Source organism: Sparus aurata, chromosome 11, assembly GCF_900880675.1.
Source record: "Sparus aurata chromosome 11, fSpaAur1.1, whole genome shotgun sequence".
Lineage (NCBI taxonomy): Eukaryota > Metazoa > Chordata > Actinopteri > Spariformes > Sparidae > Sparus > Sparus aurata.
In genome coordinates, this window is record NC_044197.1 from 922,447 (window position 1) to 941,016 (window position 18,570).

The 18,570-nt window shown below is 42.8% G+C and overlaps 1 protein-coding gene across 2 annotated transcripts in view; it reads right to left on the reverse strand.

Moving 5' to 3' along the window:
- Nucleotides 1–18,570, reverse strand: part of LOC115590799 (nuclear factor 1 A-type-like) — a 68,621-nt gene that overhangs the window by 45,086 nt on the left and 4,965 nt on the right. For both annotated transcript variants that reach the window (XM_030432227.1, XM_030432226.1), the window contains one exon: nt 18,431–18,559. In XM_030432227.1, the coding sequence (XP_030288087.1) occupies nt 18,431–18,526 (96 nt within the window). In that variant the 5' untranslated portion in view covers nt 18,527–18,559. The remainder of the gene's footprint in view (nt 1–18,430; nt 18,560–18,570) is intronic.

An 18,570-nucleotide genomic window follows, 5' to 3' on the forward strand; every position in this document is an offset into this window, starting at 1 on the left:
TCCACAGCGTCGTATCTGAGCTGACTTCAGGTCACTCATGTATAACTGGTTCATCAGTCAGCTTTGATGTCTGCAGCTGCTGTAAAACACACTGCAGAGTTTACAGAAAGTGTGCAGATACAGTTCGTCTCTGTTTATCTAGTAAAAGTCGATGACCCCTGATAACCCTCTCAAGGACCCCTGGAGGTCCCGGGACCCCATGTTGAGCCCCTCCAGATTAAAGGAATGGAGAGGACAGACTCCCCTGTGAGTAGGTGCTTCCTGTGTGAGAGTGGAGGGGGGGGGAGGTGGAGGAGGCCCCCTTCATGCCCCCACCAGCTGCTCGTCCTCAGCTCCCCCGGGGTGGGGGTGGTACGGGGCTGTGTGAGGTCAGCGGCTCCCCCTGTTGGAGGCGTTGGCACAACACGGCGACAGGCTCTGCGGGGTCAGCGGGCGCCCCGGACCGGACAGCCGTAAGTAATGGGGTCCTGCACGCACGCAGGCACCGCTCTGAATCAACTTAATTAGATAGGGGAGGGGGGTGAGGGCGACAGGGTGGGGGGGAGCTGGCCACGGGACAAACCTGAGAGTTTGTACACACTCTGATAAAGAGGTGATCACTCCACATTACTGCTAATGAATGAGTCCTTGGAGGTAGATGCTGACAAACACTCCTTCACATCCTGTTTTTTGGATGCTGTTAAACGGCTCTCTGATGTCCAAACATATGGTGCCTCTGTGACACTGTTACAGCAGCTAACTCCTCCAGAAAACACCGTGGCACTCATTAATCCGTCTTCACACGCAGATTTAACGTTCAGCTGCACTTCTTCGGTGAATAACTGCACAGATCAGGCTGCTGGATTACTCTCATGTACAACTTAAACTTTCTGTTTGAGGGAGTTCAGTGAGATGATTCTGCTGACGCTGAGTGAAAAGCAACTGATGGAATAAAAATGAAAATCTTAATTTTAACCAGCAATAAACAGCTTTTTTGCTTTGACTTCTCATTCGTAAGAAAATACTGATGTCACAGTGAAATGACTGTAGAAAAATGACAGAATCCAGGTAGAGATCAAATTACAGCACACAGGAAGCACGTCTGCCATTTCACAACGACAATAGTTCGAGGCATTGTTTTCCCTGGTCACTATCCCCAGGTAAGGCTGGAACAACTGGAATAACTGTGGAAACCCAACACTGCGAAAGAAAAAGAATCCTGCTGATGGAGGAGACAAAGAATGTGAAGAGAGAGACTGATAGAAACTGAGGTAAAACAGGAGCGAACAGATGGACAGTCACTGGATGCAGAGCGCTGCGGTGTTGTGTCAAAGTCTGTTCCCTCGCTGATATGTGTCTCCTCTCAACACCGAGACCTCAGACGCTTAAAACAGGGTCTCTGCAGGTTTGAACAAGTCAAATTTTTGAACTAAATGTAAAACCTACACGAAGTACGAAAAAGTAAGGAAAAATGCGGTCCCAGAATTGCTTTAAACAAATAACCACATTTGTTGCCATTCACAGAGCAGCTCAAACAATGAAGAATGGAGTGAATGAGTGTGTCAGGGTTATTATAATTTTAACATTTTCATTAGTTTTTATTTTAATTTAGTTTTTCAGTTTGTTTTTTCATTTTAGTTTAGTTTCAATTAGTTTAACAAGTGATCTAAGTATGTTAAGTATAGTTTTTATCAAGGAATTTAATTTGAGTCAACTATAATAACCCTGGTGTGTGCGCACACACACACACACACACACACACACACACACATTGACACACACACGCTTTCAACGTCGGAGTTGGGCCAAAGATGGTTTGAATGTGGCTTGACTGTTAAGTGGCAGAGGCAGTGCAGAGTTCGGGTCGAGCAGAACTGGATGAAATTGGACCGGGAGCTGGTGACAAAGGCGTACAGAAGTGTGTGATTACGGGACTTCGCTGGAGACTTTTAGAAGCTAACTGGTGTTTTTTCAGCGCTTTCCCAACGAGTGCGCCCAATTTGAGGGTCCTCTGGCGGATTCCGCTGTCGAAGTCGTTCTGGAACTGGCGAAGTGTGCGGCAATAAATTCCGACCGCGCTGTTGGCAAAATACCACTTACGTTCCTGGATACTTCAGACAGAAGAACACACGGAGATGACTGTGACTCTCACCAACACATTTCCTCCCAAAAATAAAAAAAAAAAAAGGCGATGACGGAAGCGGTTATTGAACGTACATATTTAAGACCCGACTAAATGTAATTTAAGACCTATATGCAAAATATGAACGTATTTAAGACTTTTTCAGGCCTAAAATTGAGATTGTCAAATTTAAGACTTTTTAAGACTCCGCAGATACCCTCTAAAAACCACCATTCCTTCTACAATACCTGCCGACTTATTAATACAACCAACTGTTGGACTCACAGACCTGAGATCAGAGTTTCTGGATCAAACTGGGATTCTTACTGTTGGTTATTGTTTCAGACAGCTGCCAGGCTGCTAATGCTGTAGCCAGGTTGCTAGCTGTAGCCAGGTTGCTAATGCTGTAGCCAGGTTGCTAATGCTGTAGCCAGGCTGCTAATGCTGTAGCCAGGCTGCTAGCTGTAGCCAGGCTGCTGGCTGTAGCCAGGCTGCTGGCTGTAGCCAGGCTGCTAATGCTGTAGCCAGGCTGCTAGCTGTAGCCAGGCTGCTAGCTGTAGCCAGGCTGCTAACTGTAGCCAGGCTGCTAGCTGTAGCCAGGCTGCTAGCTGTAGCCAGGCTGCTAACTGTAGCCAGGCTGCTAGCTGTAGCCAGGCTGCTAGCTGTAGCCAGGCTGCTAGCTGTAGCCAGGCTGCTAACTGTAGCCAGGCTGCTAGCTGTAGCCAGGCTGCTAACTGTAGCCAGGCTGCTAGCTGTAGCCAGGCTGCTAGCTGTAGCCAGGCTGCTAACTGTAGCCAGGCTGCTGGCTGTAGCCAGGCTGCTAGCTGTAGCCAGGCTGCTAGCTGTAGCCAGGCTGCTGGCTGTACCCAGGCTGCTGGCTGTAGCCAGGCTGCTAGCTGTAGCCAGGCTGCTAATGCTGTAGCCAGGCTGCTGGCTGTAGCCAGGCTGCTAGCTGTAGCCAGGCTGCTAGCTGTAGCCAGGCTGCTAATGCTGTAGCCAGGCTGCTTGCTGTAGCCAGGCTGCTAGCTGTAGCCAGGCTGCTAATGCTGTTTGTGACAGTGTGCGGTGGTGCCGACAGAAACACTACAGGGAAAAAAAGAGGTAGGGAAATCTAAAAACTGGTGAGTATTTCCATTTTCTGCTACTTTGTACTTCCATTCCTACATTTGAGAAGCAAATATTGTACTTTTTACTCCACTATAACTATATTCATTTTTAGAGGTGTCACAGTCACATCAAAATGAGCTTTCGACTTCAATCAGAGATTCTCAAATGTCAGGTGTTAAGACCAAAAATCAAATCAAAGTTTATCACGGACTTGGAGAATCGTGCGACCCATAACTTTGATGCTGCATCAGAGCCAAAGTAGCACTTCTTATATCAAATTATTTTATCAGCATTTTAACCATAAAAACGAAGAAAGCACACTGTACACTATAATGGACTGACTGAGAGACATACATGTAGATATTATGTTCATAATTTAATGTTACTTGTTCTTGTGAGACTTAATACTGAAGAACATTTCATGTTAAGTTAAACAGCATAAGTCTTTTACTCAAGTACTATTAATACATTCATTCTTAACAAAAAAAGTAATGTCTTAGAGCAATATCTTTGCTTTATAATACTGCTAATACTCGATGACTTCTTGTAATTAAGATAAAGAGAATAAGAAAAACTTTAAACAACGGAGTTTATTAAACACTCAGTGGACACGTGTTTTTATTTTAAATGTTAAAGTTTGAGTGTTTATGCTCTCCTGAAGTTTCTGTTTTTATGTCTGTTCTCTTTGTTACTTTTAATTACTCATCTGAATTAATCTCTCTTTGTCTGAATTGTCCCTCTGAGGATCAGTTCAGGATGTTATCTCACATGTCTGATTGTGGTCGTGGTTCCTGCTGGACTCGTGTGACTCCGCAGTGAGTCCGTGTTCCCTCCACACTCTAATCACACTGATGCTGATGATATGCAAACATCTGGCAGCTCCACATAATCCGTCCACCTCTAATCACAAAGTAGCTCTCTTCATTTTATTTCCATTTGTCTAATTAGATGAGATCAATTATCTAATTGTTTAATCACTCAGATTGCTATTAAAGCATTAATAGGTTAAAAATGCTCTCTGCAGCGTCGCGGTTCAGCATGTGTGGAGGGCTGAGCGGGAACATTTGGACCTGATTAAAGGGACATTTCACAGCGTTCCACAGCTGCTGCCTCTGAAGCTTTGATAGGAAATAATTAATTAGGACGGAGCTGTTAATGTGCAGTCGTGTCTGAACAACCTGCACTCGTGTTTTCTGACTGTACATACGTAATGTTCACATGTTCACTGTAACAGCACACACACCTGTTCACCTGCACTGTGTGTGATCTCACAGACTGTGTTCACATCGATTCTCTGTCTGAACGAACGAGGACTGAACAACACGCTGACACAAAGTCTGATCAGACGACGGTCTGACAGCTGTTTTACATCTGAGCTCACTGCTTCTGACTTCATATCTCGGGTGTTTTCTCTCCTTCGGGGCTGCAGATGAGGTCGGTTCTGGTTTGGTACAAACGTGGACACTCTTAAATGGTGAAAACAGCCTGAAAGAAAGATCTGCAAACACGAAGGCTGCAGAACAGTGGCGGTTCTAGACCAGTTTTAATAGGGGGGCCAGGTTGGGGCCGTTTTTTTTTGTTAGGGGGCACATACAACCCGGAAAAAAGGACAAATCCCTCATTCAGACAAAGCAGTGTTTACAATTTCAGCAATATTGATTGGGTAGTAAACTGCTGAGACACTATTTCTGCCTTTCCCTTCAGAACAAAATCATTGCAAGAAATCTGTCATGGTGTTATTAATGCAGACTCCCTGTCAGGGGGGGCCACAGGGGGGTCCAGACCCAGAGTTACGGGGGCACTGGCCCCTGCTGGCCCCCCCCTAGAACCGCCCCTGCTGCAGAATAACAGTTGTTGGATAAATCCACTCACTAAAAAACAAAAAATCACTCCAGTGTCAGTTTTTCAAATATCATACAGCCGAACAGAATCTGTACAGGACTGATGTTCCACCTCCACATGTTGTGGGAGAAAACACATTTTTTAATCCATATTGTAACTTATAATATATTTGATTATTTACTTTAGAAAACACCAGAATCGATGAAACATCTTCATCAAGCGACTTAGTTCAGACTTAGTAAATTTAAAGTGCAGTCATTTATGGAAACTACATTAACAGTTCCATCATTAAGCCATGTGTTATCTGCTGGTGTGATAATAACAATAATAATAATAATAATAATAATAACCAATTAAGATCCAATTTTAACCCATTTTTTCCCCCCATTGCTTGGTTGTTGGTTTGTTGGTTTGTTGGTTTGTCAGCAGGATTACACAAAAACTTCTTCAGATTTCTACTGGACTCAGATGGAGGATGAGTCTCTGAGTCTCGGCCCAGAATAGACTGCCATGACTTTTGGAGCTGGTCCAGAGAGAAAGGGACAGATCCAGAACTTTTTCTCACTTTCTTTAACATTGCTAGATAGGGCGTATTTTAACATTTTGTTTAATCTCTCAGGGAAAAAAGCCTGGATCTGGAGTGCATATGTAGCTGGTACCTGAGAGTGAATATAATTTCATGTGGACGATAAAAAAATCTGGATCTAGTGGATATAAATGTTTCATTGAATGTTTTATCTGCCATTCTAGTTTTATAGAAACACCACAGAAGTGTTGATCCTCTTGGGAAACACAAGGTTTTCTACATTTTCAGACTTGAAAAAGAGAAAAACACAGTATTGTTCTTTTTCTCAATTAAAAGAAAAAAGATTCTGTGATGACATCTGGCGGACCGGGTTCTGGATCTGGATTTCTCTCTCCACAAAAGCCCAATCTGTGTTATTTTCTTATCCAAGAAGAAGCTAAATCCTGTGAACGTGTGACTGCAGAAACTGCTCAGCTGTTTCCAGAGCGAGCGGGTCGGGATGGCTGTGTGACAGAACAGGTGATATTCACGGAGAAAAAAAATGGCAGAAATCCATTTCTGCCAATCGAGTAAACAGCAAACAGCCAGAGCTGCCTCCCTTTAACTGAAGACTGACACCTCCGCTGGCAGCCAAACACCGAATGGCTGGAGACCAAGAACTGTGTGGCACGCAGAATAAGATCACTCCTCAACACACACACACACACACACACACACACACACACACAGCTCCCAAATACCAGATGGCGTTTCTGGATTCTGTTTCCATTTTTTTCTTTCTGTTACAATCACAAAAGAGCGAGTGTGTAAAACCACAGACACACACACCAGCTACAGACACAGTCTCTTAAATACAAGATCAGTTTTATCTCATCACACACTATCAACTCAGACGGCGTTTAAATTTGTTTTAGTTTATATTCAGAACTGGGTCATTTCAGTCAGTTTCAGACTAAAAACCTCTGCTGGACTATCAGGGTGGACTTGGCCCTGATTGGTTCCTGGGATCCATCCAATGAGGCCAGTTAAAAGCGGCTGAAACGTAAAGCTTCAGTTCTTCCTTTACATCAGAGCTTCAGTCGGTCCGGTCACCAGCTCAGTACAAGTGTCTGCACCCTTCAGACTACTTAAAGATAAATCCTATGTTTTCAGAGTATTTTGTGTGTTTTTGTCCTTCACTGATCGAGATACAGAGAAGTGGAAACAACAGCAGACACAATCATGAGTCTATACTTTACAGGATGAGTGTAATAAGCAGTGCATCAACAACTATTAGGTGTGAGACTATAAATCCTCCTGTACCTGGTGTATAAACAGATAACCAGCACCTGACGATATATTCTAGGGTGGCTGTAGTCATATCAAATTATTATTGCTGGGCACTTAAAGGAGCACTCTGTAGTCGGGAGATTCAATTCAAAATGCAAATTTTAATATTTACAATATTAATGAGGTAATAATACACATTTTTTCCATCAGTGAATAAACGAGCTGTTCTCAGAAGAAAATAAGGTTCCACAACACAGTTTGAAGCTAGAAAGGTGGCAGGGTCCGCCACATATAAACAAAGTAAAACAGTATAAACTGTGTTTTTGTCCTTTAAGGTTAGTTAGTTTATTCAGTTTATTCAGCCATGAAGACAAACAAAGTTTATTTAGTTTGTTTAGGCAGAAAAAAATCTCTCGTCATTAACATTTCTTCAGCAGAACTACAGACTGCACCTTTAAATCGTAATTTGTAACCACACTTGCATCTCAACGTTCACACATTCACACACACATTCAGACACTGACAGCAGAGGCTGGTCTGCAGGCCGCTGACCTGCTCATCAGCAGCTGCTGCAGCTTCACATGCTCAGACGCTCACACAGCGACGGAACCACCACCAGCACAGATCTCAGGTTCAGCACGTTGCCCAAGGACACTTCAGCTGCAGCTGTGGGCTCCAGGTATTGAACTTCTGACCTTCTGATTAGTGGATGATCCACTCCACCTCATGAGCCGCCACCACCACATTATTCTCCTTCTTATTATTACTATTATTTTTATTATCATAATTGTGTCATAAACCATTTATATAGAGCTTTTTAGTCGAGGAGCTGCAGTTAGCAGACGCCAATCTAAACCAGAGCTTCTCATTGTGTTCAAGAAGTAAACCTCAAACCATCACACGTCTGAATCTTCTGCTGACCCGCTGCACGCCGACTATGTCTCTGGTATAATAAGCTTCAGCTTTGACTCCACAGAGGGAATAAAACTTCTGGACATTGCTCCTCCTACGTCACATAGAAAGAGCAGAGGAGCCACTGACATGTATGTAGAGCATCATGGCCGAGAGAGAGAGCGAGAGAGCGTATGTAGAAAGCAGCAGGTCGGAGGTTGTTTGAAACTGATCCTCGGCTGGCAGAGAGCCACAACACAGAGCAGAAACAAACAATGCTCACTTTGTTGCACAGAGATCCTGTAGGTCCACTGAGGAGGGGAGGGGCTGCATTAACTGTACAGACACTCTGTCTGCACACCTGCCTCCAACACCAGTCTGCAGATATTCTATATTTCTACAAACCAACCGGAATCAATCTCAGAACAAGTACTGTGTGTGTGTGTGTGTGTGTGTGTGTGTGTGTGTGTGTGTGTGTGTGTGTGTGGCACAGCCTGACACACGCTCTGTAAAAATACATTAACGAGCCACGCACACTCCTCGTCACCATGAACACACACACTGGACTTTACTTGGACTCAGTCCCACACACACCATCCTGCTGCCACAAACACTCACTAGAAGCACCAAATGTGGATTCATCCACTGCTGAAAATAGTCCAAACAAATTATTGTATTGTTTGTTTGATAAAAACTACGTAAAGTAAAATGAAGAGTTAAAAGGTTTACATCTTCAGTAGGAACCAACATGCCGCCGACAGGAAGTCAGACAGTACTGAGAGACGGACCACCATGTTGACAGTCACCTCATCACTTTATCCTCAAACAGTTTGAGGGTAGGAGCACGTCGATCTGGGATATTATCACCATCATCATCACCATCATCATCATCAGTGTCCTATTGTTTCTCGTCCCAGCAGGACGTCCAGCACACACACAAAACAACAACTGAGTGGCCTGAAGATGAAGCAGCTGTCTTGGCAGGTAGCCATGTTACTCCAGGGAGGAACAGACACGGAGCAGGAGGTAGAGGAGGAGGAGGAGGAGGACAAAGAGGGGGTGATGAAGAGGAGGAAAAAGGGGTGAGGAGGAAGAGGACAAGCAGAGAGTTGGAGATGGAGGAGGAGGAGGAGGAAGAGCGGGGGGTCTACAGGTACCAGACACTTAAATCTGATGCTCGTCAGACGTTTACAAGATCATTTTAACCAATTTCTGATCAATTCTTTCATCTTTTTTTATTCAGGCATTGTAGGTTCAGTGAAAATCTATGGATTTCAACACAGAAGATCGCGACTAATTTAGAAAAGTTTAAATGTCTACAGCCACTAAGACCTCACAAACTCAAATCTAACACTATTCAGTTACAATTCAAGGTCTCATATTTATAAGGATTAAGACATTTCTAGACTCTTTGAGGTGATTAAATGCTGTAGAAAACATGAATGAAACTGAAAAGAAAATGTTCTTTGACACGTTAAAGTCCAGGGCTGTAGTACTAGTGGAGGTAATATTACAACAAGTATTCTACTGAACATGAAAGTGAACATATACATTGTTATGAGTGATTGAAGTATTTAGCAGCTGAAGAATAAACATATCTGCATGTTAATGTTGTAAACTGTCCAGGTGTCAGTGAGCTGGTTGTTACTTCTCACCTGTGTTTATATGGAAGATGGAAACATGAACTGAAATGGTTGAATAAATAAATTAATATTTCATTAAATGCATCAGAAAACATTATAAATCAATGTTCTGTTCTGAGTTAAAATGGAAACATACATTGATTTATTTATGGTCTTCATGTATTCAAGCAGCAGATCGACGGTTAAGACTTAAAATAACGATCTCTAAGACTGAATGATGACGTCACTGCAGCCCTGCAATGGCTTCATTCCAATCGCTCTGTAAACATCTATGTAGAGCCTATATTATGTAAAAATATGCATCTTCTGTGAAATCTTAAATCTTAGTGTTTATTCTACTTGTTGAACATTTGTAACTGTTTCCAGTTTGGACTGTGACACATGTTTCTGTTGTGTCTCTGCTGCAGCACGCTTCATAACAGATGAAAGTAAAACAAAGAATGTGGTTTAAGTGTTTTCCTTCAGATTTAATTTGACATGTTTTGTGTTTAAGTGTAGAATCAGTCCTCCAGTGTGTAAATAACACAGTACTGGTTGGGTCCAGGCTCTCACAGAGACAGCTCAGCATCGATCGCTCCGGCCCCTCCTTCAGTGTCTGGACCGACTCCAGAACAGTTTGTCTGTTTTCTCACACAAAGCTCCTCCAGCTCTTCCTCCATCTCTGCTGTTCAGCAGCCAGGCAGAGAAGCTGCTGCCAACCGAAGCAGCAGGAGGAGAAAACTGCTCCGCTGCAGCTGGACAGATATTCACCTGCTCGCCGCTTCATTCAGGTTTACTAAAACACACTGCGGGGAACTTTAACTGGTTATGAAACAGTCTCAGTTTTATACTGATGCCTCTATCATCTGTTCAGTTTTTATAGTCATTATCGATGCCGGTCACCAGGTCAGATCCTGACTTATCCAGGTGGTATGAGTCATAAAATTCAAACTATTTTTTGAGCTATGTGCGATGAGGATGAAGTGAGGAGTCTCACAGCTCTGTGGTCCAGTGGTACGGCACCAAAACAAGTTTACTTTGTCATATTACAGTTATCAATTCTAATACATTACTTCATTGTCATGCATCCTGTAAACAGCTGTGGTGGTGGTCATACAGCTTTTGTCCACAGGGGCCGCCAGAATCAACAAAATGAAACTTCATTGTAGCTGCTTTAAGAGTAAGAACTTAGAAATTAATTAAAAGAACAGTTTCATCTCTTTGTGAACAACAGGTCCGAGATGTTTTACACATATCTTAGCCGGACTGTGATCAGGGGGAAACTGTTAGCTTAGCTCCATCAAAACACAAAACACATCTAACAAGGTGTCCACATGCTTTGATTCCTTGAAAAGGTTTAATCCACCAGAACTTTGTCACAGGACATCTTCTGAACTGAAGTGAGTGTGATGTCAGTGTCAGCAGCAGAAAAGGTCAGAAAAGGTGTGGAGTAGAAGGTATTCGACCAGACGGACTGTACAGAGTCTGACACTCCTCCACTGCTTCCCTATCAGTGAATCAGATCATTGAAAACCACAAACTACAAAACTAAGAAATACAAAGACAGAATCGTCCTTCAAGGTGAGGTGGGTGCTCAGCTTGGTTGGGTTTCCCTGCGGCTGCCTCAGGCTCAGCTTTCCCTCCATAAGTCCAGCAGCACAGCAGCGGATATTACAGCCCCGAGCCTCCAAGACTTATTGGACCAAAAAACAAAAACAGAAGAAGCAGCAGAAGCTGCAGAGCCGACCGCTCTGTTCGACATTAAACAGAGAATCACAGCACCTGGCCAGGACTTTAACACACTCCCCTGATTCTTACAGACAGAAACTGAAGAGTCAACACCAAAACCTCTGACATATCAACCCAACTGTGTTTAGAAAGGCGACATGTTCCTGAATCCTGAAATGTCTCAAAGCACCGAAGTTTACATACAGAAATCTCAATCAATTGATGAAACTTTTAGTCGTAATTTCCCAGAGCCCAAAGTGACGTCTGCTAATTGCTTTTTTTGTCCAACCAACAGTCCAAAAACCAAAGACTCTTCATCTACTGTCAGAAATGTGAGGAAAAGCAGCAGATCTTCACGTGTACGAAGCAATTCTGATTAAAAAAATTGTGAAACTTTTAACCGATTATGAAAATAACTGACAATTCATTTTCTTTCAATTGACTAATCGTCGCAGCTCTACAGTACAACGCTGTTCAAACCACCGCACTGATACATGTTCTCAAATAAATGAACATGTTCAGATATTAAATGAATACATCTGACACGTGAACGAGAGGGAAAGATAAAACATGTCAAAACCAGAGAAAGTTTAAAATATATATTTAAAAAACATTAAACTAAATGGAAATAAAAGACACTCTTAGTTACTGAGGTAAAGGAACGAAGAGAAGGAACAAGAAAGCAGCCGCATTAATCTGGAAGTAAATGACAGAAAAGGAAAGAAACCATGAAGGGAGAGGAAGGAGGTGAGAAAAGGAAAGACGCCAGGAAAGGTAAAAGGTGAGTAGAGGAGTGAGTCATGTCCGCTCGTCAGTGACAGCCTGAGACACGCCGGGAGCTCGAGGACTCAATGTGTCCTCACACTTTCCACGCCACGGGATGACCACAGGAGGACGAGAGACTGCCAGGACGAATGGACAGAAAGAGAGAGAGAGAGAGGAGAGAGAGAGAGAGAGAGAGAGAGAAGGAGAGGAGAGAGAGAGAGACAGAGAGAGAAGAGGGAGAGAGAGGAGGGCGAGCGAGCACGCCATGCTCAGGAAGTTCAAGCAGACAATTCTAATCCCCCAATTTCCTCCTCTCTAATCATCTCTACTCCGCTCATGGCCGTCTCCAAATTGGAAACATCTCCTGCACAATATGACACTCGCTCTGTAACACACACACACACACACACACACACAGGGGAACACATAACCTTCCTGTGTCGTCTGTGTGGACTCTGTGGTGCTGAAAAGGTAAAATTAGTGTGAAAAGGTGAGTCACTTCCATCAGCTGACTGACTGAAGCAGCTCTGAGTAACAACAAGGTCACATCTTCTTATTAAAGGAACACTTTCTTATCTTTTATATTCTTTGTCAGGTGAGGATCAGTTTCATCTGTGTGTTCAGGTCAGAGGTAGTGCCTGGACACCTTTAGCTTAGCTTAGCACAAAGACTGGAGACGGGGGGAAACTGTTAGCCGAACTGCATCGAAACAGAAGAGAACCACCTTCCATCAGATTCAGGTTTGTCAGGCTGAGCGCTGCCAGAACACGAGCGAACTACACTTAATACTGTACCTGAACGCATCATGACACTTTCACACGATACTTCCTGTAAAGACGCAGTGTTACAGGTGGAACACATGACCTGACATGTTGGCTGCTCTGCAGGTGAGCTGGACTGCAGTGTGATGAATTATTCTTCATCTTTCTGGACGAGGTGTTTAAGAGCCTTCTCTGCTTGAGAACACCAAACGTTAGAAGAGGTAGTATGAATAAATTAATGGTCAGGCTGCCCTGCATGTCTTTTATTTACTTCTGACAGGTTCATCTCTGCTTCTCAGACTTTAAGGTTATCTTCACCCTCTGATGTCCGGTTTCTGTCTCCTTGGCTGCCTCCTGCTGTGTTTCTCTCAGTTTTCCTCCATCGAGCTCATTAATGTTGGTTCTAAACTCACAGAGCGGTCCGACCCTCCTCTGAGGGTCTGGCTAATGAACCGGACCTCACACAGACCACAAACACAGAGCTGCGCCTCCATCAGTCTGCTACGATCCACTGATCCACTGATTCACAGAGCTCGGTGCCGCCGCCGCCGCACAGATCAGGCCGATGTTTAGATATACGAGTGCAGAGAGGAGAAACTCTCACCATCATAACTTTACCACGAGTTACAGACGTCACCTTTCTGAAGCTAGAACCTACATGTCTGTCATATTCCTAATAAATTATCAAAATCATCCAGTTTAAATAACTAAATCAAGAATTCTCTCAGCTACCTTGAAGATTTATCGACTAATGTTAACTTTGCTTTATCTCACGAGTCGGTCATGAAGTTTTCCAACGCTGGCTTCTTTCCCTTTCATCAATGTTTATGGGATTTCCTGAACTGTACGTACACAGTACAAGAGCTACACCAGACAAAACACAATGAGTCATAATTCACATGACCACGTGATGTCACCTGTCAGGTATAAACAGTTTTAAGTGTTTGAACAAGCGACACATGCTATCAGGATCTGTGACTCAAAAAGACAACACTCCTACACGTCTACACTTCCAACAACTCAAATATATGTACACATGACAGATCGTATGTTCGTCCTCAGTAAACTTTTATCATCAAACCTTTTTATTATCAGCTCAAGCTTTACAAACTTTTTGTACACATTTTATATGGTAGTAATAAATGTAATACATGTCTGAACTGATGTGAAACTGCATATTTATTTTAATTCAACTAATTAAACAATACATTTTCTTTGGGGAGGAGATCAAACCCTTTTCATTAAACATGTACACCTACGCCTTCATAAACCTGAGGACAACAAAACACGTCCTCCACCAGGCAGAGCTTCACTCGTTCACATTCGACACAAATAAAGAAGTGCCTGACGGTCAGCGTGAGGATGACGAAGATGCAGTTTTATATACTGAGCGACTCATTTCACCAGAATCAGCTGGTTGGTTGGTTTTTCAGCTGGATTACACAAAACTACTGAAGAGGTTTTTCCACCAAACCTGGATGACAACGTCCTCCACGCAGCTGAGCGTCTGTTTAAGATCCGACACAAATAAAGACGAGACGTCAGTGTGAGGAGGAGAAACGCTCTTTTTATAAACTGAGCAACTCATTAGTTTTCTCACTCTTGGTGCTTAATATTTAGTGTTTATTAATCTCTAGTCTTTGTTCTGTGTGTCTTTGTTTTCATCATCAGGACAAAGAAGAAAAAAATTTTATTTTAAAAACACTTCGATGGCAAATCTGAAGAGATATGAAAACATCAAGACTCAGCAGAATGCAGATATATAGTAGCTGCTTATTTTAAAAATAGGCATTCAAAGACTTGAATGTACAACAACAGTATAATATATATATATATATAAATAATAATGAACAACATCAATTTTAAAAACAAAGTCAACAGCGTTACTAAACAACAGTGTGTGGGTCGTTTATCTTCTATGTGCCTTATTTCTTTTTTTTTTTCAATGTGCAAAGATAACTTCACTGGCACACACACACACACACACACACACACACACACACATATTTGGCCCTTGTGTGTGTGTGTGTGTGTGTGTGTGTGTGTGTGTGTGTGTGTGTGTTGTGGAGGGATTATGGGGCCATCACTTGTAGTGCTGCAGAAATCCTGTTACCTCCCGCTGTGAGCGAGCAGCGGCAGAAACTCTCCGCTGACCTCAGACGGTTTATTGTTTTTTCTTCAACGTTTGAAATGTTTTCACTTGACGTGTCGTCAGGTTTTAAAATTAATTTGAATCTCAGCCTCGTCAGTTTGAGACAGAGTTGCTCCCAATATAAAACATACGGATTCTGATGTGTTTTAACCTGATTATGTCAAAATCAAACAAAGATAATTTTATCAGACTGACAAAATGTAAACGTAATTACAAATCTTTCTGCTCTCCTGCTTGTTGTTTGTTAGTCGCTCTGTGCGGCTCTTTATCTTCACACCGCTGCATTAAATGTTAATATTAATAAGATCTGATTACACTCGAGTGTGTTTACTGTAGTTCGGCTGCAGACGAGTCGTCAGCGCTGAAGCTCGTTTCACAGCCGTTTACTGCGAGCCTGGAGAGACACAATATATACGAACTGGCAACGATTCAACTGGCATTATTACGCGTTTCATTTTAATATAAATGTACTGTGTGTGTAGTGATGCGGAGAGGCAGGAATGTTAATGTTAAAACCTGCTGATGTAAACAGAACGGAGGGATAATGAAATGTTAACAACTGCAACTGACTTTACAGAAAAAGAAATACAGAAATTAGGCACGTTGGTATTTTGAGATTAAAATCATCTTTAAGAATTAAAATGTTAAAGAGCCGCTTGCTTTGTAATAACAGCACAAAGACAATTAAGTTATGATGCAGACGGTGGAAATGTAAATGATGGATACATGAAAAGAATAAAACATTCATATCTTTTAATTAGAATCTTACTGTTAAAAATGCTTTAAATGTAAAATGAGCCGAAATACATCAGATTCTTTCATTTCATTAACATTAATATTAATAAATTAACAGACAACAAATTAAATCCTCAAACAGACGTTTTCATGGCGGTTTGTGGAATCATAAAACATTTAAATATAAATGAGATTAAAATCCTTTTAAAGACTAAATTAAAAAAGCGGACGTGTTTCCTGAGATGACCTGATAGAAATCATCTGGAAACATCAGCTGCTTTTTAAATTTTAAGCAGATAATCCTCTTTGTGCTCCTTTAACCTTCTCTGCTGCTTCACACTCGCATGTTGAAGCCCGGACGGATTTACGTCCGACTAATTAACTCGCTGCGATCGTTTAACGGAGAAGCATCAGCGACGTGTCAATAACCCACAATCTGTTTATAACTGAATGATAAAATGTATCTTTACATTTAGTTTGAGGGTTCAAACATTTTATTGTTCCCACAGTTTTCAGACAGTGATATACTTTAAAAATAAAGCCACAGAAAAACTCAAATTAATTGAATCATTTCTATAATTTCATAGGAGAAGAAACATATTCATTAATATTTATTTTACCATAATAAATATGCAATGTGCTTTTTTATATTGATTTAAATCAGATTGTAGTAAATCTGATGCAACATGGCAACATTTTATTTTTCAATTCCTTCAGAAAGTCGATCATTTTGTTGGAAAAAAAATAAATAAGTACAAATAAGCAAAATAATAAATTGCAGTCAGGTCAGACGGTTTAACATCACGAGGATATTTTTCAAGTAATACTTTAAATTGATTCAATCATCAATACAAATAATACCTCTTTAAACACAGAGTATAAAGAGTATAGTTATTAATTGTAGTGAATTTAATACCAAATTTAGAAACAGAATAATTACATCAAAATAAAGGTAAAACTGTCTTTTAAGTTGAATGTGTGACTTGTTAAATTATCACTGCAGAAGCTTAACTGAATTTATGTCCTCTCACATAACGGGAACCACAGACTGAGTCCACACTGACGTCTGTGATTAGAATCAGAAACAAATTCATCACTGAGAGATTCTGAACAACCCACAATCTTCTGACCCGACTGCAGCACAACTCAAACATCCAGAAAATGAAAGTGTTCTGCCTGAAACTGCAGATATTATCAGACTTTAAATAAGTGATATGTCCGCGTGACACGTCTCACGTCTCTGATGATTGTTGTTTTAAACCTGTTTCAAACTTTACACCTGATCAGGGACTGAGAACTAACCTAATTATTTACAGTAATATTCATTAATATGCAGCGTCCCCGAGAAAACAAAGGGAATAAAATAAAAATAATGAAGCTTGTTCAGCATCAGATGTTAAACAACACAACCCCTTTAATAAAACATTTTAAAAATCAATTTCATTTAAGAAATAAAATCACTAAAAAACCTGAAACGTTTTGGGCCGGGCCGGTACACTCAGGCACAAAACACACACGGAGCAAAAGTCTCCCACCCACCAACTGAGCCACACACACACACACACACACACACACACACACACACACACACACACTCCTCGGACCCTGAGCAGACGGACACGGCGGCCGCTGAGTAAAAAACCTCCCATCACATCTCGCCGCTGTCCTGCTGCTGGTGGTGGGCTGGACGGTGAAAGTGTGTGTGTGTGTGTGTGTGTGTGTGTGTGTGTGTGTGTGTGTGTCTCTGTGTGTCTGTGTGTGCGTGTGTGTCTGTGTGTGTGTGTGCATTTAGGGGACGGGGGGGTGGTGGTTTTGGTTTGACCGAGAGGAATTCACAAAGTTCACGGTCCTGTTACGGAGAGGATAAAGCCGCCTTTGTCTGTTTGGCAACACAACTCTTTTTATTCCGGCAGGAGGAGAGAACGGACCTGCAGCACCAGAACTCTGCGTCCATCCACTAAAACCAACCAGACGGCCACGAGCTCCTCGCTGAGCTCGCCGTGGTAATATAGTGTTAAATGTAACGGTGACATGTAATGAGCTGTCCTCTAATGAACTCTCTGAGCTCTTTCATCTCTCTGCCTCATTTGGACGAGCCGGTCACAATAGACTATTGTGAAGCACCAAAACTCCCCCGGACCCCCGGACCCCCGTCCTCGTCTCTCAGCGGACCCACCAAACTCCCCTCAACCCCCGTCTGTCTGCCAGCTTCTCCCTGCTCTGACCTCATCCCCCTTCCATTCTCTCAGCCACAACAGCAGTGACGGGGGTGTCAAAGGTCGGCTGGCCTCGCTGACCAAACAAGCTGCTAAATGTGGCCCGGGCGCTGCAGACGGAGCCCCGGCTTGTCCCGGGACACCAGCGCTCACATGGAGGTGGTGTGAGGGAGGTGGGGTGCTTGTTCCCTGGTGCGATGTAATTGCCACAGTGGCAGTGACGGGTCAGAGCTCAGGAGCCGAGCGCGATGCTCAGCTATTTCTCGGAGAGCGAACAGAAACAAAGCAGGACTTTCTGTGTGTTTTCACAGAAGTTTCCTGTTAATTAGACGGAGCACGAGAGGGAGAACGTAAAGGATGACAAGAGGAGCCGCAGCGTCACGGCAGCAGAAGGGAGGAACAAACCCGCGGCTGAAGACCTGAGCTGGCACCCGTCTGCTAACGGGATGCCGCGAAGACGAGCGAGGGAGCTCAGCGAGGGGGCGGCGGAGACGCTGAAAACAACAAACAGCCCGAGCGCGTCTGAGATCCAGGAGCTTTTTGGAAATAAAACACAAAGCTGCTGTGTTTCTGAGAGCTCAGCCACAAGAAGGAGGACGAGAGAGGAGGAGGAGGAGGGAATGTTCTTCTTTTGGTGGAAGAAAAAGGAAGGACGGAGAAGAAAGAAAGAAAGAAAGAAAAAAAAAAAAAGAGAGAAAATGTTGTGCCAACTTACCATCCACCAGGTCCTGGCTGAGATGTCGTAGCAGAGCTGCCATTTGATGGAGCCTTCCGAGGTTTTCCCTGCCATTACGCTGTCAGCAAGCTTCATCTGATGCGAGAGCGCTCACCGGAGATAAGACACCTAATTGAGAA